General features: G+C 45.2%; 1 protein-coding gene across 1 annotated transcript in view; it reads right to left on the bottom strand.

Annotated features, from left to right (window-relative positions):
* The window catches only part of LOC111147014 (myosin XVI), a 471,268-nt gene that overhangs the window by 206,863 nt on the left and 244,034 nt on the right, over positions 1-20,371 (bottom strand). Inside the window, exons 17-20 of the mRNA XM_022502858.1 lie at positions 7,227-7,338; positions 4,126-4,243; positions 3,259-3,330; positions 714-855 (exon numbers count right to left, since the gene is read on the bottom strand). Coding sequence (XP_022358566.1) covers positions 714-855; positions 3,259-3,330; positions 4,126-4,243; positions 7,227-7,338 — 444 coding nt within the window. The remainder of the gene's footprint in view (positions 1-713; positions 856-3,258; positions 3,331-4,125; positions 4,244-7,226; positions 7,339-20,371) is intronic.

The raw sequence follows: 20,371 nt of genomic DNA, 5'->3' as shown, positions 1-20,371 counted from the left end.
GTTTTCCAAGAAACTTCCAAAGGCAGCGAGTTTTAAGAATTTAGTGAAGAACTCTATGTGGACACCAAAGAAATTCTCAAAAGGTTTCATTCAAAGACAAGCCTACGTGTGAAGACTTCTGGATGCGCTTCTGTTTTCAGCGACCCTCTCAAGGTCATTATCAGTGACAAGAATATCCACAGTTTTCCATTGACGAGATGCCATGGAGGTCTGTAATTTTTAGATGTTCAAATAATCCTGAAAAGCTACTGCTTTAAAGGTGATGAAGGCTATGAATCTAAATGATAACCACAGAGACCTTTCATCCAATAATCTACAAGTAAGGGAAGGAGAGAGGAAGACATCCTAACCAGAAACACATCACCCAGTTGGTCCTAAGAGAGGCATGGACTCCTCAACGAACATTACATACTTTAGCTGTTCTTAAACAGTCTTCTTCCCAGATTTATATATATTTTTTTACATTCCTTGGTGCTCAGAAGCCACACACACCTGCAGTCCAGAGAGAAAGCACGTGATAGGATTTGATTAATTCATCAGCGTGTTGGCATGGGGGAAGGGGGTTAAATCCCTACGAAAAAGTCAATCAAACCCGTTCGGTAAAATCACTCGTTAAAATGAGATGTTTTCACAACAGCGTAATTGCAGGAGGGGAGCCCTTTAAGTTGGCTCCCACAGGAGTAACGCAGACGACCAGTGTCCCCCAATCCTACCTGCTGTGCTCATCTTGACTGTGGAGGCAACTGTTCATGGTATTCACCAAGAAGCTAAACAGACGACCGAACAGGGACTTGGCCAAGAGATCCCGGTAAAATTCAGCCATCTCCACAGTATGTCGCCGTATGATGGTGTCCCCTGCAGCCACAGAAAGGAGAGAAGGGAGGTCATGGCTCCCGTCACCTAGAAGCAGACAAGACCGCGCATAGCCATTCTATCCCTTACCCACCCCCCTACACCAGAAGATGTCACAGTGATGCAACAAGGCTGAGAAATGAGGTCTCTGCCAGTTGTTCCTTAAAATGTTTCCCAAAGTGACGGCCACATATGCTGGAGTCCTACTTGCTCCCGACACTGAGCCCAGCTTTGGATCTCGAGGCAAGCTGTGTAATTTCTTCTCCGTTAGGGAATCAGCTGTGGGCGGGGGTGCCCTCTTATCCAGCTTTCCCGTAGCCGCTCACTGGTTTGAATATGAATTGTCCCCAAGGCCCTCCGAAACCTGCCCACCTAGAAAATTAGTCGTATTTTAAATATTTTCAGAGACATGGTCTAGCTAACCCAAACAGGAGTGTGGAGTTTGGAACAGGTTGAGACCTTCAGGTAGAAATGTTTACGTCATTCTCTAAGAGATGGTGACTAAAATTTTGAGTGATAAGGTTTTTACAAAAGACGAGAGAAGAAACCAGGGGAGGGGGAAAACAAGTGTGGACGACTTAGAGCTGAGCCTGTGATCGTTCTGTTGCTAGAGACGGAGAGGAGGGGGGAGTCTAGCACTCATACTGTGTCACGTGGCCAGCCGGGGAACCTGGGCCACGCGGCCAAGCAGGGGTTAAGTAGTTGACAATGACCGTGTGAAGTAACGGTTGCGTGAGTGCCGGCCAGTGCAGGAGAGCTCCTTCTGAGATAGGCAGATTAAAAAAAAAAAAAAATCAGCAGATAAGGAAGACTCAGAGACCTACAAGTTCAAGGCCATGGAGACCAACAGACAAGGTGACCATGAACATAGGTGTGCCATTTATGACATTATAGAATTAAGGTCTCCAGAGTCCCCACGACTGAGGGTGTTGGGTCGCCAACATGGCGGGTGAGTAAGGACACGAGGACAGTGTAAGCAGAAAAATGGGCATATAGGAAATTCTAGATATTAATGGTGTGTTCAAGTTTTTCTTTAAAAAGTCATAAGACATGATGATTTTGGAGAAATCCAAAATCCATTTTCAAGAAATGAAATAATTAGATGTGAGGGCTGGTGGGAAAATGGTTCAGAATAAGGCATAAGAGTGAGGTTGGCCTGAACGTGAAGGGCGTACAGGGCCACCCTAAAGGTGAGGTTTATTCGGAAAGAGGTGGGAGCATCTTTAAAAGGCTGTGGTCCACAGATGAAAGTCACATTTGCAGAATGTGATTCAGAAAGACTATTCCCGAAGCAGTGGAGAAGGGAGACAGTACGAGATGAGGCCAGATAAAAGATTCAAGAGGAGGTCATTCCGTGATGGAGGGAAGGAAGGACGCCTTAAGACAGTGGCGGCGAAATGAAGAGAAGGCAGTGAGACTCAGAGAGAGCCGGGGAGGAGAGCTGACGTGTGTCTGGTCTACGCGCGGAGGAGGAGAAGGCAGCGGCATCAAAATGACTTTTGCACAACCGCCTGGATGATGGGGAGACTCGTAACGTTCTGGAACATGGAGGGGAACCTTCTGGAGCTGGGGGCAGGAATGACCAGCCACGTCCCTAAGCGTCTGCAGGTAGGGAAGAGAAGCAGCAGGTCGGACAGTGGTGATTTCGAGAAAACAGATCAGAGAGAGGCTGAGTTCTCGAACTTTCACTAAGAAGGAGGTTGGTAGGGCAGTGGTTTCGGTCAGTATCTCATCCAGAGACGGTTTCCGCCGAGGAGACCGAGTGGGAAAACCACTCTCCATGTCCACTGCAGGGAGACAGATGCGCGTGGCGTGTGGAGAGTCATGGCGGGAGGCGGACAGCACGAGATTCTAGTTCCAAACACACCCCTGCTAGTGGCCTGATGGGCAAAGTTAGTCTCTTGGAGTCTTCATCCTCTCATCTGTTAAAAAGAAAACGTGATGCCCACTTCCTAGCGATCTGTAAGAATGTTAAAATTCCAGCGTTTCTCGCACTTGGCACAGTGCCTGTCCTCTCGAGAGTGACCAAGAAATGGCAGCTCCTCTTCCAAATCACACCCTAGAGGAGAGAGGACGCACCTCGCTGATGGGGGCACAGGCACACACAAATGGTTCCAATTACTTAACTGAGTACATCCTCTCGGACTGAAGGCCTGATTGGCCTCAAATGACAGATGAGCGAGAGAAGGCGACGAGTTCATCAACACGGTCTCTCAAGACCTCCGAGGGTTCCAACACAGAGTCCCAGCAAGTGACCCGACGGGCTCAGGATGCTTCTCTCGCTCGGCATTCAGCTCACAGAAACAGTGCCACGGGATGGGGAAAGGAAGGTTGCGTTTGCTCTCCGTATCTCAGAGAAGACCACAAACTGCCCAAAGGTCAACATCAGAGCAGAGTAACACTTACCTTTCAAATACTGGATGTCGGTGGTTAGAGCAGACAGCAATTCATCGGTTGAAACTTGCAACAATCCAGCCACTAAAGGTAAGCAGCATTGAAAGCACAGGTCAGTATGTATGTTTGGATGGCGAGGGCACTACACATTATGGTTGTTACTTGCAAGTTTATGGCACAGACCCATCAGGAACTGTGTAGATTAGAGGACTCCGAACGAGCGCTCTAATTATCAAAGTGAACTGGAGACACCGCTTCTGGGAGGGACAGCGCTAACGAGCTCATGGGCTCCTGCCTGAAATCTGCACGTCGCTTCCCTCCTTGCCCTCGCAGACAGCCCTGGGTTCCTCCCAGCCCCCCGCTGAACTGCTTGGATAGGAGGTGAAGATGGCATGCTCGTTGACAATCTGTGGCTTGACGGTATTTTGAAAAAATCTGGGAGTGACTAACAAGGCAACTTCAAAGGGGAGAGAGAGGCTCTTGGCAAGACCTTTGAAAGGAAGTAATTATATTGTTTAAACTGTTGGGCTAATAGCTCAGCCCCCCAACACACGGGGGGCAGGGTGGGCCAAGGGCATCCGGCACAACATAAATAAACCCAAGTACGCGTCTAAGAACCGACTCGGTCAGTGTGGGAAGCACGAGAACATCACGTACGCACTGCGATTCATCTCCCAAGCCATTTGTAAGAGAGAAGAACAAAGTGGATACAGCTCTTTCATTATATTTTTGTTATTATTAATATATTTTTTACCCTTCTGAATTCTACTCTGCAGAAAGGGCTCCTTCCCCAGGGCTTTTCTGTACTCTGTCTCCATCTACCGGCAGGTCTGCCAAGCTGCACACCCGCGAGGTTAATGGGAGCTCTGTTCCACTGACCTTGTTCCAGAAGCTGGAGGTCAGAGACAAATGCAGAGTTGGCCTCGGTCAGAGCCGTGAATCGAATGTCTCCAATGTGTAATATTGCAGCCAGAATCACAAACAGATTCTCTACCTCCTACGCGTTTTACAAAGACAGAAAACAAGCAGAATTGCTTAGACGAAAGATGAAAAGACAAATCCTTTAAAAACCTAATAGCTTTAAAAAAATTGATGCAGGCCCTGTTGGTGGGGCTGTGACTTTTCAGATCTGGAGTGTCTGGTCAGAGGACGGCCCATCTCTAGCTGGAAAACAAAATCACACGAGTGCACATTTCCTCTAATCAATGTCTCTGCTCCTTAAAAGAGGGAGAGGAAGTGACTCGCTGACATAAACGGACAGTTTCTAGATAAATCTCGTCCTGAGACTGAATCACTGCGCCCTGATGGGTCGCACGTGTCTTCCTGGGGCTGGTGCGGGGCCCCACGCTGAGGCTGCGACCCGAGAGGCCTCAGGGCGCTGATGTCCATCTCCCTGTGCTGTTCCATCTGAGCTAAACTGATGGTGTGATTATAGGACTTCTCACTTCTGCCAGAACATTTAGGAAGGCACGATACAAACATCTATGCCTAGATTAAAAAATGCTAATTGTTTTTTAAGGTATTTTAAGGAAAAGAGAAAGAAATGGGTGTTGGCAAGAGCTATCTTTGAGCAGAAGGGAGAAGGAAATAAGACACTGTCTGCTGCAGGAGGAGATCTGAGAATCTGGAACTCTGCATAAAGAAAGAAATCAGACCTTAAATTTGGATTATGGACAGTCATTTTGTGGCGACAATGAAAAATCAAGAAAAAGCTGGAACCAAGAAACACTTCTCTAGAACAATCTTTTAGTATCATGACGTTGAGAGTGACACCGGTTCAGTTCCACGCTGGGCAAGTGACATAATCTTTTAAATTCTCATTTCCCTAACCTTTAATTTTTGAAATAAAAAGCTGCTGCCTGTGACAACCTACTAAGAGCAACTCGCACTTGCTTTGTAAATACATAAGTGGGGTGATGTAGCTCTGACTCCCCTCTAGAACTTCTAGTTTTCACCACAAAGTATAATTCTATTATCTTCAAAATGAGAATGCTGACAAGGACAGTCTCTAAGTAATGTTTAGGTCTAATACTCTAGGACTGTGGCATTGCTTACAAACGGTTTTGGTACCCCACCAATCTCAGGTTATGGTTTCAAATTTTAGTCAGTTATGCTGCTTTGAATAACCGTTTCCTCCTCACGCTCCCTGACAACTGCTCTCCCCCCTTTGTAATAAATACAGTCACTCCTCAGTAGATGTTTCCAGTGCTCCGTGACGCAGGCATTCTAGGGACAAGGTCACGAAGAAGGCTTTGTTGGGACCTCAAGGATCTGAGAGCTTAGCTGTGGAGATAGAGGAAGACCACCAGCCACACTATGTATGAATCACAGTGTGCTGAATATTGTGCCCTGTGAGACGAGGGCTGCCGCCCTGTGTCCGTGGAGACCCGAGTAATGGTCGCCGCCGTCCCACTGGACACAGGTGGAAGCTCCTTGATGAGCAAGTCTTCTTCGAGGGCCTCCCCAGCCCAGAAATGCCTTCCTTCTAGTCTTCCTGGACAGGAGCCATCCCTCCTAAGTGCACTGAAATGTCCCCATAGCCATCAACCTCAAGCATCACAGCGAAAGGACTACCTTCATGTCTTTTGTTAAAATGCACGTATTTCTTTTACCAGAAGGGTTGTTCGATTCTCTTATTAGCTATCTTGCGGGAAAGCATATTTTGGTGGCCCTGCCTTTGAGAATCAATCATGGATTTTTAAAGCCCTGTTTCCAGGCAACGGGTACTTTGGTAGAATGATTCCTTACCCATCTCTATATCCCAGTTTCCTAGAAGGAAGCAGAAATTTTAGGCACAGAAGAAGGGGGAAAAATAACAAAAAAGTACAACAGTTGCAAATGCAAGGACAGAAAAGTGCAAATGGGCAGGAGTCACTAAAAGACAGAAATGTAGAGATCGGATCATTAGAGAGAGAGAAAGAAAAAATAAGATACCATGTGATTGTATGGCCCTAGAACTCCCATCTCCGAATGGGGTGAGGGGACGTGCCCAGAGCTGTTTCATTTAGGGTGAGTCCCGATCTACCCAGCCTTTCCACACCTTGCTGCCCCATGAGTGGTATCTATGTGGGCTAGGGAAAAATAAAAAATAAAAACAAAGACCCAAATCCACCAACTGACTATAAGAAAAAGAAGATCTATAAATCTATGGCTACCTCTGGGTTGCTAAGCTACTGGCATTCCAAAGGTACCGGGAAAAGCCACTGTGTGAGGGGAAGAGAAATCTGAGGGGTGGTAAGGGGTCTCTGCGCTCAGCTCATTTCAGATCTCAGGCCCACTAAACCTATGTTGATTCATTAACCACTGACCTCATGAGGCTACCTAAATTTAAATTAATTAAAACTAAGAAAAATTAAAAATCCACGCCCATATTTGCACTTGCCACATTTTAAGTGCCTGGTCTAGCGTGGACCTACCCAGATCCAGAACATTCCCATGATTACAGAAACTTCTACTGCAGAGGAGTGGTTTAAACATTTTAAATCGTATTTTTCTACCTCACGATGCCTGTTGGTATTTGGTAATTCTTTAAGAGTAAAAAGCACATGTTATGTTGCACAGAAAGATACTGTAATAAGTCATCAGTTTCCTTTTCAAAGCGATTCTTGGCCGCCAACCATTCCCTTAGATTCGCCAGTTTTCTCTGGAGTTGGTCACTGCACGGTTTTTCACCTCTTTGCTCACACGGTTCATTTGGGGAAAAGGTCTCCTGGATCGCCCCCTTGAACAGAGATGCCCCTCCTCTGGTCACTGTTTGTCCTCATGGGACCCACGCCCCTGGGCACCGTGTTGTCGACTTCTCCCACGGGAACGAAAACTCTAGGAGGCAGACACTGTGAGGCTTATTCTTGGCCAAATCACGAGTATTCCCAACCATATCCGAAATATGATAGGGACTCGGTCAATGCTGTTGAATGAATAACTTCTGTACGTTAGTAGAAGGTTGGTTTTCTCAGTGGAATATTTACAGTGTGACTCACCAAGTGACTGAAGCCAATGACATGCAGGGCTTGTTTCAAAAGAGCGAATTTCTCCCTGTTCAGAGAAAGTTCTGCTGTTGAGACATCTTCTGGTCGGGTCTGGTTCAAATACCTGTAGGGACAGAAAGCAGACAGCCTTATGGCTTGGCTTGTGGTCAAGCTCTGGCGGTTGAAAATCACTTCCGCCATCTTTGGTCTCTGGAATAATAGCAATCACCTGGACACTGCGTACCCTGTGTTTACAAGGCTTTGATACATAATAGCATATGATGTTTCAGGAAGGAAAAAATAAAGTTCTTGTTGTACCAGAACCTAATGACCCTGTTTCACTTGGTTCTCACCTGAGCTGTACCCTTCCTACCTAAAGGAGAAGGTCACAGAAGTTTTATGTAGTTCATGTAGGAATCTGCTGGGCCCTGTCCTATGCTTTGTAATTAATACTTTTATTAAAGATTTGTAGTTTAGAGTAATTTATTATTTCTTCTTGTCCATATCCCTTTATTATGCGATGGTTGATTAATCTGTTGATTTATTCCTCTCGTGCAACAATCACATGGGAATCACTTCCCAAACATAGAGTATTAGCAGCTGAGGTTATAAAGACAAAGGCTCATCGCAGGAATGTAGAGCAGGGAAGTCAGAGAACAGAGATGGACGAGAGGAGTTTGTTGATACTCAGGGAGGGGACCAAACCCAGAGTGGGTGATGAGAAAAACCTGTGAGACAGCACAAGGCTTCCCTTCCAAGAGTAGACACTTGAATAAGAATTTTCCAAGCAAATCCAGGACGTAAGGGTGCCCCAGAGGACTCAGCAACATACACAAGGACACACGACCTTGACCACGCATGATGTACACAGGGACACCGGTATTTCAGCAAAACTGGAGCCTACAGTGAGAGAAGCCAAGCTTGATGAGGCTGGAGATGTAGTCAGAGTTTCGTTTCTCTTGCAAAAGAGCTTCCGTTATGTCTTAGAAATGACGGGTAATCCCAAGGGTCTTGAAAAAAAGAAAGGGCAGGATCAGACTGGTGTGAAAAAAGAGTATTCTGAGAGGCCAATGAAAGATTACCTGGAACGGGCAGGGCTACTAAGGGCTGAGGGAGCCAGTGAGGCCAGCAGTGGTTAAGAAAAGAAGAGGGATAGGGTGTCATGGAGGCAGACCTGGCAGGATGAGGGGACAGACTGGATGGAGACGAAGGAGAAGGAAGAGGATCGATGATGCTTTTCAAAATGACATCTCGGGAAACAGACTGCAGAGTGGGCTCATTCAGCCACAGCCTTTCCAGAAGGAGGGGTGTGTGGTTGAGAGAGAAATCTTCTCTTTGTATTAGCCATGTTGACTTTGAACTACTCGAGGAGTTCAAGTAGAATTCCAAAAAATAATTGGCTGGAAGGACCTGAAATTCAGAAAACCCTAGAAAACAAGATCTGGAAGTCATCAACATGCAGATGACTAAACCCATGTGACCGGGTGAGCTCACCCCAAAACAGACGCTCAGGTTCTAAGGCTGAAGAAAGAACTGAATGTTCAGGAAGGGAGGAGGAACATCACAATAAGCCAGAGTCATCAAAACAAAAGGCTAACAGTTTTTTAGGACCGTTGGATGGGGACAGAAGAGAGACAACAGAAATAAGGAAATGCGTGGTGTTGTGGGGAGGACACGGATGGGGTTGGTGTGGAGCAGGTGGATGTCTCCTCCCTCAGTCCCAGCTCCCAAGCCTACAAGTGACGAAGCTAGCCCCTGGGGTGGGGACCAGGAGGGTCTTTGGAACAGTCAGGTGCTGAGTGTGAAGCACACGGAGCCGGGATAAAAGGCTGACAGGAAGGGAGCTGTGGGGTTTCCGAGGAGCAGAAAGTCATGAGGAGGGAAGAGGGGTACAGTGGAGGGTGTACCTTGCACTGCAGGAGGGACACGGCCTCTCGGACCTGCCGGGGAAGGTGACAAATACGGTCTGGAGGCGGCCAGCATCTCAAAGCAGGCGCTCTGAGGCTAACGTGCTTCTAGGGGTTAGAAGTTGGATTATGAGTTGGGGGATGGGCAGTGGAACCAAAGGAAAAGGTCAAGGGCAGCAATAGCAATGAGAACCTGGGTCATGGTGGTCATTCTGCCTAAAATTTACCAAATTTTAGTGACTCAAAAGTCTTAAAGATAGGAAATCACAACCTCTCTCAATTCTCCTGCTTCCCACAGGAGTCTTCCCGACTCCCTGACGCCATCTTTTCTTTCCCACTTACTTGCGGCCCATTGCCTCGGTCAGTATCCCAGCAAGAGACATCACCAAACCCCTTGCCAAGGACAAGGGGCTCCTGTGAACATCACAGAGTCACACGGGCAAAATACCAGTTTCTTTTACAATAATAAAAAGTCCTCAATTAAGAAGCCCTTAACTGATTGGCCATTTCAAACAGTTCAGCATCCCCATCCCCCATGTCTTGTGTCCTTATGGTAGAGAATTTCCAGCAGCTAAGACCCGTGGCATGCAGCCACGAGAACTGCCATTGTGGCTTCCGTTACATTCCGGATGGAGGAAACCATGTGACATTAACCCTAGTGGTTGCAGGCAGGATTGTTAAGTATGCAATGGTCCAGGAGAAACCCACGCACAATCAAGACTTTCAGAGGGTAGTTTGCCTGATGGAGGAACGATGTCTGAAAATTGGCTGCATTTTCCTCTGTGGCCAGAAAACTTGTTGGCCTGAAAATGCCCCCCCCCCCCACCAAATAGAACTCAATATTGGTCTTCCATGTAAATTTAAACTTTCTCCCACTACTCAATAGTGTTTAAAGTGATCACTAGAAGTATGGTTCTTCGCTATCTGCAAAATTTCATCCTAAAATGGAAAGGTTAGTATCAGAAAAAAAAAAATTGAAAGTTTGTTTTTTGGAGATTGAAAGTACTCACTTTCCTTTTGACATTATTTATTAATGAAACCACACACAAGGACAGGGAAATACTTGAAAAATATGCCCAGAAAATATTACAACCAGGAATTTGGAGACTTGGAGTTAGATCTGATTTGACCCTTATTGATGACATTTTAAGTCTTTATTTTCTTATCTGTAAAATGGAGTTTAAGTAGATTAAAAATTGACTAAAAACATTCTCCACTTCTAGTTCACAATGGTTTTATGAGAATCAAATAAGATACAGTGTGGGGTATGGTTTCTACACTCCCACTGCAGGGAACATGGAGAGTAGGTTTCCCGGAAATACTGTATCTCGTACATATGGGCAGTTTTAGTCAGTGTGCTCTATCATTAATGAAGCTCTTAATCAAATAAGTAACTAATTCAAATCAAGGAACATTTTGAGAAATTGTAACAAATGTTATTGGCAGTACAGACAATTTTACACTATAAAATATGTTTTCCTGTTCTTCTACAGATAAAATAGATGAAAGGAATAGATTGTGGTTCTCACTTCTTGGTGATTTTTTTGTGATAAATTAAGCAGAATGCAAGGTTAATGACCGCATGTGCAATATTATCATGGTATTTCCAGATGTTTCTAACACTTGGAAAGAGCTCCCGATGATGGTGGGTTATGGGTGACCAACGCCCCCGGGGAAGCCGTACTCCACTGAACTCCTCCCATCATCTCAACACAGTGGCTGAGAACCACCAGAGATGAATTTGTGCAAGTGTTTCATCTGACTGTTTCCTACTTGTCACCTAACATATAATGGTCCCACAATTCCCAGTACTAAAATCTCAGAACTCAATGTGTTTCACAGAGCCTCTTTTATGACTCAAAAGAATACACTGACTACTCAGATAATTTTTTTTTTTTAAATCCTCTCTTTCTAACTCGTACATAACTTGGAACAGTAATGTTTGGCAACACACACATATCACAGAGTCCTGTGTCAGAAGCTTCTGACATTATCATTTGTTAAACCAAGAATCCTTGCTATTTTGTTTCGACGAGCTTGGCAAATCGAGGGAATGTCCCAGACGAAACTTCTACCAGGGAGCAGAAGAGGAACATGTGGGTTACCTAATGTTAAAAACTGTAGATAGATTATCCCTGTTCCACTAATTCTACTCAAAGGGAAAGGAAGTGGGTACTAATCATTCTCGACTGTATCTTTTAGAAGCACTGCTTCCATTCATCTTCACGTTGACCTTGAAGAAAGGACCTATCAGTGCACCCATGTAAGGTCTAAGGGAGCTGAAGTTTCTGGAATGCCTCCCAGCTGTAAGTGGTGACCAACATGCACCTGGTCCAGATCCCCCGGGGCTCCCCGAGCTCAGTTACAAGTTTCCTGCAGGGAAGACCAGCCCTAAGCGTGCACTGTGGGCCAGACACGGAGTAGCTCCCAGCTCAGGGGAGCACCCGGGAAGTGCTGCTGGGCTCATGCTGCCTCTGTGTAGGGGTCTCTGCCCCTGTGGGGAGGCCTCCAGGGAACGGCCAGGCTGAAGCATCTTTGATGTTATAATGGAATTCAGGGGCGGTGAAAATCAAAGGAAAAGCCATTGCACTGGGTGGTGAGGTAAGGTAAGGAATTGTGACGGTTTAGGTCCGAGAGACCCAAACATACATCTTAACCCCAAATTCACACCACACTACTAAGACAGGCTTAGCACGAGTGAGTAAAATCCCAAGGATTCAATTGCTACAAGCAGTACTCTGACCAAAGGCAATATGTAAATTTAGGCTACATGAATGGTAAATCTACAGATCTGCCGCTGCCATCAGCCCGTCACTATAAATATTAGTTTTTAATTAAAATTTGCTACATAATAGGGTTCTTACATAAATCCAAATTTGCGATGAGAACCTAGAAGGAAGCATGTTTCATTGCAACGTCAGAAAGTATTTTCTCATACACAAACTTCCTAGACAGCCTTGCACTGCTTCTGAGGTCATAAGATCCCTGCTGTTAGGAGGTCAGTCGAGGCTCTGGACCCATCTCACTGGGTTTGCTGGACAAGAAATTCCAAGATCGGAGTTAGGTTGTGTTAGACGACCTTTATTGTTGCTGCATGGCAATATTCATGCTCTAAGCTACGTCACTGTAGCAAGACATTGTGTCACTTCACACCAAGAAATGCCCAAGTGTGTGATTCAACTCTTTCTGCTTCTACTCCGGGAATGCCGTGCAGAAACACACGTGCCTGGGCCTAAGCCGTATTTGACTTGACTTCATGAAACGTCATTAGTACATATTAAATCTCCGTAGTCATAGCAACACATTCGCTCTCAATCGGACCGTGGATAACGCTGTTTACAGTCCTATCAAGAAGCAAATAATCTGCACTGAAGTAAATTAAATGAGCCAAAGTCAGAGATTTATTTCAATATGAATCTTGACTGAGTGAACTACATGCTGGTTCCTCTGGTCAATGGTGGAGGGAAAATGTGGCATGAGATATCCAATGAGGAAGATGAGTATATCCTTGTGTTTATCATGAGCTTAAATGTGGATTATTTATAAATCCATTGTCTGTGAAACAGGTAAGGACAAGCTGATTTAGGAGGTCAATTCTATCCGAAGGTAAAAAATAAAGTTCTATGGTGGGAAAGTTATGTCCATCCTGATTTCTGGAAACAGTAGAAATATTCCAGGAGTAGATCCAAGTCCCCACATTATTCTGAAGAGGCATTGGAGATTGTGTTGTTCTTCCTCCAAGAAGGTGAGTCTTGACTAAAAGCTCTTAGGTTTCATTAACACAGAAGGACAAAAACACTGGAAATTAAGGAGTCCAATTTTGTAGAAGTTTTGATAACACTGCTATCAACTATATAAAGTTATATTTTTAAAGAGTGAAGATTCTTGATGGTAAGTGTTGGCTGAATTGGTCACCAAAAGGAGATTTGCTAAATATTATTTCTCAGTCAACCTTGTCTCAACCAGTTCATAATGTCCCTGTTCATTTCTTCTCTCCAAATATTGAGCATGGTCAATCCCTCTTGAGGCAAATTCTAGGAAAAGTAACAGATTTCTAGGTTCCTAAATTGATGAATCACTCCAAAGTCCTAATTGATGTGAAATGCATCACTTAATAATGTTTCCACTAAACTGGTATTTAAAAACAGGGGCAAATCCATAGGCTTGGGATAGAAAACCAACCAACCCCAGGCTTCATCTTCACAGAGATCAGCATCCAGACCCCAGCACCAATGCATGTTCCGTAACTCTAATGACTGATGTGTGGTTTTACTGTCTCTTGGGTAACTTTGAATCATGAAGCTGTGTTATTTTCTCTCTCTCTCCACGTGTGATTTCAAAGTTTCTGGAAACCAATGTGGAAAGACAGAGAGATAGATGGCTGTCTAGAGGTACATTTTTTCTTCTTCTCCTTCTTCTTCTTCTTTTTGTTCCATGTTCTCCAATTTTCCAAGAATCAATGACTATTATGTATCACCAGGAAAAAAATGTCTACACAACTATGAATTTCAGTGTGTTGTGTGTCTCAGCAACTTGTTTCATTTTATTGCTAAGCAGCGTTCCCCAGTCAGAAGGTACCACAGTTTGTCTCACCATGTGGGCACTGGAGGAACATCTAGGTTGTTTCTACTTTGGGACTAGTATGAATAAAGCCGCCACGAGCATTCGCACACAGGTCTGTGGGTCAATGGAAGTCTTTGTTTTTCTAGGACAAACGCCGAGGAGTGCAAGAGCTCAGTCCTATGGCAGCTTTGCCTTTATATTTCTATAGAAAATGGTCGATGGCATCCCCCTGATATGAGGGCTGGGAATTCGAGGTAGCAGTGAAATGATCTGACTATCAAATATAAACAATGACTGTTTGCAAAAAAAGCTCCACCATGGAATTTCAAGGGCCTGTGTCCCCTCCGGGTGCCAGCGGTGCCTGTCTCCCAGTGGTCCCAGGAACATTAAAATAACAGACAGACAACTAGCAAATGAATACATTCTGGAGATGTGAGGGACAGCACAGTGAATATGGTCAACATATCTTCAAAACGTCACAGTTGCTAAGAGACTAGATGCTCATTGTTCTCACCATAAAAAAGAAATAATAATTATGCAACAGGAGAGCAGTATGACAACAAACCAACACGTCATACACCTTCAACTTAGCCCACTGTTATATGTCCATTACATCGTGACATACAATTAATTAAAGAACAAACAAAAATCAGCTTCCCTGCCTGTGCTCGCTGGGCACACCATTCATCAGACCCAAACCAACCCTGTGCCCAGGACACACTGGGAACCAAGGCTCGAACACAAAGAAAAGACATTACTAATTAAAGCCTCGTGCGTAGCCCATTCACCAAGTCAGACGCTCACAGACTATAAACATGACGCATCTCGCAGGGTTCTGCCTGCCCCTTATAAATACAGAAGAACAATGTCTTCTCTATTGTGGGCAAAGCTGCCTTCTACTTGGGGATGTTTAATATGTAAACAGAAACCAGATAAGGCAAAAGCAAACAGTTGGCATCAACACAGAGAGCACTGTTGACTAGTTTACTGAGGAAAGTGGTTAACTGGCCCCCTTCTTGCCCAGCCACCCCCACCTTGCCCCTAAAAAGGAAATTCTTTTCTTTATTGTTTTTAAACTCTCTGGAAAGTATTAACGCATTTTAAATCCCCCCTCAACGGGATATGAATAAGGTTTTTATTATCCACAGGTTTGGATACATAAATCTCCACCAATGAAAATATTAATATATTAGCTGCAAACTATTTTGTTTGGAAAGAGGAAAACCCTGCCAGTGGTCTTCAGGAAAAAAACCAGAATCCATTTAATAAATTATGCATTCAGAAAGACTTTGGGTCTTGTGACATTCCCAGAATAGTTTGTCCATATTTTTTTCATCAGTCAGAATATTTCTTCAAAACATCTGGTGAAACAAATTCTAAACTCTTACCATCCTTCAAATAGTGAGTGCTTACGGTCAGCTAACTGGTTTCCAAGAGCTGGGAGAGGAGGTCCAAGAACGCAGTGGGTGCATCTTAGCACAAAGACCTAGGGCCAGTGTCTGGGGGCCTGAACCCCAATCTGCATCCAGGCCCCGAGCCCTGTGTCCATCATGGGGACCCCCCCTTCTCCCAAAGGAAGGGGTCCCTTCCCTTTCTTTTCACAGAGGTATGCCCAGAGAACAATCTATATTTCAATGAGTGCAATGGGAAGGGAGAGAAGTTTTTGCTCAGAATGTGTGGCTCGGTCTGGCCATCATGCACCTGTCTAAGAAGCCACGGTCAGAGGGGCTGTATTTGCAGAGGTGAAGGAAGAGCTTGCAGTAGTTCATCCCGAGTCACCCCGAGCCCGGCCCCAGCTCTGTGCACGGGGAGAGACGGTACACAGATAGAGATAAATACATAAATATGCCCGGGACAAGGTTGAACAGGTACTGAAATCCTCCCTGGGGAAGATCTTTATGAAAAAGCGTTGTGCAGGTCATGTCACTCCCCTGAGGTTTAAATCCTGGGTAGGCACCTGCACTGGAACCCCTGTAGTAGGCAAACACAACAGAAATTGCGATGTAGACCCAGAACCATCTACCACCGTGGACATCTGGGGAGCGGGCTTCATCCTGCTCTTCTCTGGGATCGCCCATGGGCTCAGGAACTCACCTCAAGTGTATCGGCAGGGCTTACTCAGTCATCCTAAAAGGGACTTCTACTTTCGTGTCAAACGACGGATTTCTATGACGCGCACGACTTCACTCCCTCAGTCTGACGGAGGAGAACATTCCCAGCAGCCGCACTTGCTTCTCCTCTGACACCGCGTGGAGCGGCCCCGAGCCGGCTCCGTTCTTCACGCACCGTGAACCCAAGAGGGGACCTTCCTGCAGGTTCCCTGCAGCCTCAGCGGACTCAGCATCTCAGCGGAGACCCAGGGCCTGTTCAGTCTCCCCAGAGCACTGCAGGAGCCAGGTCTCCGGAAACCCGCTCCTGCCCACCTCCAAACTAGTCCCTGCGACATTCTCTTTTCAGAATGTGGATCTGGTGAACTCACTTCCCAGGTCCTAAATCCTTTGATCCTAACTGCCCGGTGTGGCTCATCACAGCCCCGCACAACCAGGGGCCATGTGTTCTGTCCCTCTAGCCTCTCCGTGTCCTCTGAGCTCGTGCCGCACAGAACTTCCCTTGGTCCCCCAGACAGACCTCACTCTCGTCCACCTCTGGGCCCTCACTCACCTTGCTTTCTCCACTGGGAGCATAACCCACACATACGCAAGCCCCACGGAACATTCTGGATAAGTTCCATTGTTCCTTGCAGCCCACTTTCTCTGGGATGTCCTTTGCACAAACTCCCCCAAGCAGTGCATTTCCTCCGCAACAGTGTTTTATCGACTCGATGCAAATCGCCTGGCCACGATCCCCAGGAAAAAGCAAAGCCAGCCTTGACAGGTAGGTGTCATTCTGGAGTGAAGAAAATGAGCGTGCGTGTGCACGAGCCTCTATCAGATTAATCTTCCCGAGACGTACCGCCCTCATGTCTGTGTTCGACTCATAAACATTTCGCCTACATCATAAATTCTCTTCCCTGTTTTCTGAGACTCTTCCCAACATAGGCAAGTCTCTTCCCCATCAGACCATTCTTAGTTTGCTGTATTTTGCACACACTGTCCTCCCCTCTCCCCACTGCACTTGGCCACCATGTGATTCAGTGTGGACCCACCCTGCTCTTTGCCACTTTCTCACCAGGATTCTCTTCCTGACCAGCCAGAGCCAGGGACCAGGCCAGAAGCAGGTCCTCTGTCCAGCTTGTGGAGTGGAGATCCGAGGACTTCTCAGCCACCATAACCATGGAAGCCAATTCTGTATAGGCTCACGTACATTTATATCTGTGTCCGTATACCTCTATTCCTCCTATTGGTTTTCTCTCGAGAATCCTAAACAATATACTCTCCTTCCTCCACTTCATCCTTTCACACATTAAAATATTTACTGTTCTTATTCAATATATAGACATTCAATGTAACCCATGTGATTGTTCTTGGAAAGAGCGCATGTCTTCCAGTCTCTCATGGATTCCCACAGAATCTAAGCCATTGCTGAGCGTGCGGTAGGTTTTATAAACACCCAAAAAGCTTCCACATGCATCTCAAAGTTTCCATATGCACCCGGTCAGTTCCATGGAGAGCTGGGAGGTTCTCAACAGACCCGGAAGGTGTCAAGTGTGGCTGGTTGGTTTGGAAGTAGTGAGCACAAGCTCTACTCATTCAAAGACTGGCGGAAGTAAATCAGAGATCAAGGTCATGAAAATCAGTCATTCCTCACCCATAAATACTACAGTGAGGAATTCAGTGAGGAAATGTTAGCATGAGGGACAAACATGCGGTGACTTATCAGAGGTATAAACTGGCTGTACGTCTTTGCAGAAGTCGTAGGAAAGAAGCAGAACAGTACGGGAGGGAGATGGGAGTAAGGACATAATACAACAGCTTTACAAAATAAATATGAACAGTCCTCTTAATTAGTTCCATGGCCTTTCCTGAGACGATAATGAGTCAGATGGTAAACTGAACCTTCAGCAAAAACTCGGCGTGTCCACACCCTCTGCAAAGACACACACCCCAGGAACAAAAGTTCAAGGCCCAGCATCCTGACAGCACCCAAAATTATGCAAAAACGTGTCCATCGTGTGCATAAGAAACATCAGCACCTCCATTTCAACAAATGGTGATTTTTATAGAGAAGTTGAGATGAGTAAAATAAAAATGTATTATATGATTTTTAAAAGATTTTAAAAATAATTTAAGGAAAAACTCCCTGCAACCCCAAGTAATGTAGATTGTCCCTCGTCAAGTAATCTAGCCCAAGACCAGATATCCAACGAGACGATGTCAGAAATGGAGCTGAAGAACTGGTTATTCCAGGGTATGTTCATAAATTAGAGTAAATACCTTATTTCTCCTTTTGCTAAATATCAGTTCTCATTTAAAACCTGAATAAAATGATTGTTAGCACATACAAGAATACTTCTTTGCCCATAATTGATCCGAATAAAATCAAGAAGAAAGAGATGGGATATGTGGGCTCTACGCCAGGACCTTCTCTCTACTCCCATTTTCGCTCCCATTTCTTAATAATTTCTAATAAGTAGGGCCACAGACTTGCCGCTGTCATTCTGAATACACCACCCATGTTCAATAAAATTATCTCACACAGGGCTGCCTGCGAGGTTCAGTCAGTCAAGCAGCCAACTCTTGATTTTTTTTTTTAAACGGGAATTTTATTTTATTTTTATTTATTTATTTTTTAAGATTTTATTTATTGATTGATTTGACAGAGAGCTCACAAGTAGGCAGAGAGGCAGGCAGAGAGAGAGAGGGAAGCAGGCTCCCCGCTGAGCAGAGAGCCCCATGTGGGGCTTGATCCCAGAACCCTGGGATCATGACCTGAGCCGAGGGCAGAGGCCTAATCCACTGAGCCACCCAGGTGCCCCCCAACTCTTGATTTTGACTGGGGTCATGATCTCGGATGGGGTCAAGCCCTCCCATTGGGCTGCACACTCAGCGGGGAGTCTTCTTGCGATGCTCTCTCTCCCTCTGCCCCTCCCCCAACTTGTGCTTGCTCACACGCTCTCCCTCTCTCTAAAATAAATATATAAATCTTTAAGAAAACTCAAAACACAGGGCTCCTGAGTTAACCTCTAACTTCTGATTTCAGCTCAGGTCATGATCTCAGGGTCATGAGATCAAGCCCTGCATCAGGCTCTGTGCTGGGAGCAGACCTGCTGGAGATTCTCTATGTCCCTCCCTCTCTGACCCTCCCTGCTCGCCCACCCCACCCGCCTGTGTGCATGCACTCTCTCTCTCTCAAAAAAAAATAATATATTATACAAAAATATCATCCATAGGTGATAGTACAATGCAGAATTTTTAAACATAGAGCAGCAGTAATTTGAAAGAGAAATGATGGAAGTCATTACCACTCAGAGCGAGCTCTGCTTCTTGGTTTGGTTCTGAACTTTGAACTACTCCAGGATCCACACCTCCACGCTTAAGTCAAGCTACTTATAGTAACAAGGAAACACTTCTCATGAAATAATGTATGCTGTGCAAATAATAGGTTAATCCTACAAGCAGTCCCTGATCATACCGTATTGTGTTTTTAGGTCAAAACGCTTCCACATAAAAGAACATTTGCAGAAAAGACCCAAGCATGTCGTCTAAAAGTCATGACAGCTTGACATTTTAAAAAACTAACCAAAAGTCAAAAAAATCTGAAAACGGATTAAAATCTGATGATGTGCTTTTGCTCCAAATTCGATTCTAACTGTGAGAAGTTCATATGAGAAATGCAAGTAAGTTACCCAAGGGTATTAGAAAGTAATTGCTTATCTAGGAAAGTACTAAACCGATAAAAGACTAGTTTTTCCCAAGGTGGGTTCTGAAACCTTCAGGACCAGCAGGCATCACTCTTCTGGGCTTAATACGCTTGTCAATCCCGAGAGTGAGTGTTCCGACCCAGAGACAGTGAAGGCGCATTCCGACCTGGCAGGATCAGGTCACCCTTTCACCAACATTGCTACCATTATCACAACATTATTCTGTACAGAAATATCTTCCTCGCTTTCCTAAGCCAATTACACTTACTAGAAATGTTCATGAAATAAAATTATAAGGGTAAATACGGTGAAGCTCAGAGGCATCTTCACTGTCAAAAAAATAAATAATTTAATGAACTTAAGTGGATTTTTTGGGGGGGGAGGGTGTGTGGGTTCCCTGGACTTTACGGAAACCCCTCTGGTAGCTTCTTTCACGAAGCTGCAGCTTCTAGGGACTCTGGTATTTCCATTTATGGCATGAAACTCTTCAAAGAGTTAACCCTGAATCTAAACTTGGGTGAAAATAAAAGCTCCTTAAATTAGAAAGAATAAAACCATTAGGTATTTCCTTCTGATTTGTTAGGGAATCCCAAGCTCAGAACTAAATAATACAAACAAATGATCAAGTTAAAAACTACAGTTGTGGGACACCTGGGTGGCTCCGTGGGTTAAGCCGCAGCCTTTGGCTCAGGTCATGATCCCAGAGTCCTGGCATGGAGTCCCGCATCGGGCTCCTCGCTCGGACGGGAGCCTGCTTCTCGCTCTGCCTCTGCCTGCCTCTCTGCCTGCTTGGGCGTGCTCGCTCTCTCTCCTCTCTGATAAATAAATAAATAAATAAAATCTTTAAAAACAAAACAAAACAAAACACAGTCCTCATTATAAAAAAA

This window comes from Enhydra lutris, unplaced genomic scaffold (assembly GCF_002288905.1).
Source record: "Enhydra lutris kenyoni isolate GAN:26980312 unplaced genomic scaffold, ASM228890v2 scaffoldscaffold15, whole genome shotgun sequence".
Lineage (NCBI taxonomy): Eukaryota > Metazoa > Chordata > Mammalia > Carnivora > Mustelidae > Enhydra > Enhydra lutris.
The sequence above is the reverse complement of the archived record's forward strand: the minus strand, read 5'-3'. Positions and strand labels throughout refer to the sequence as shown.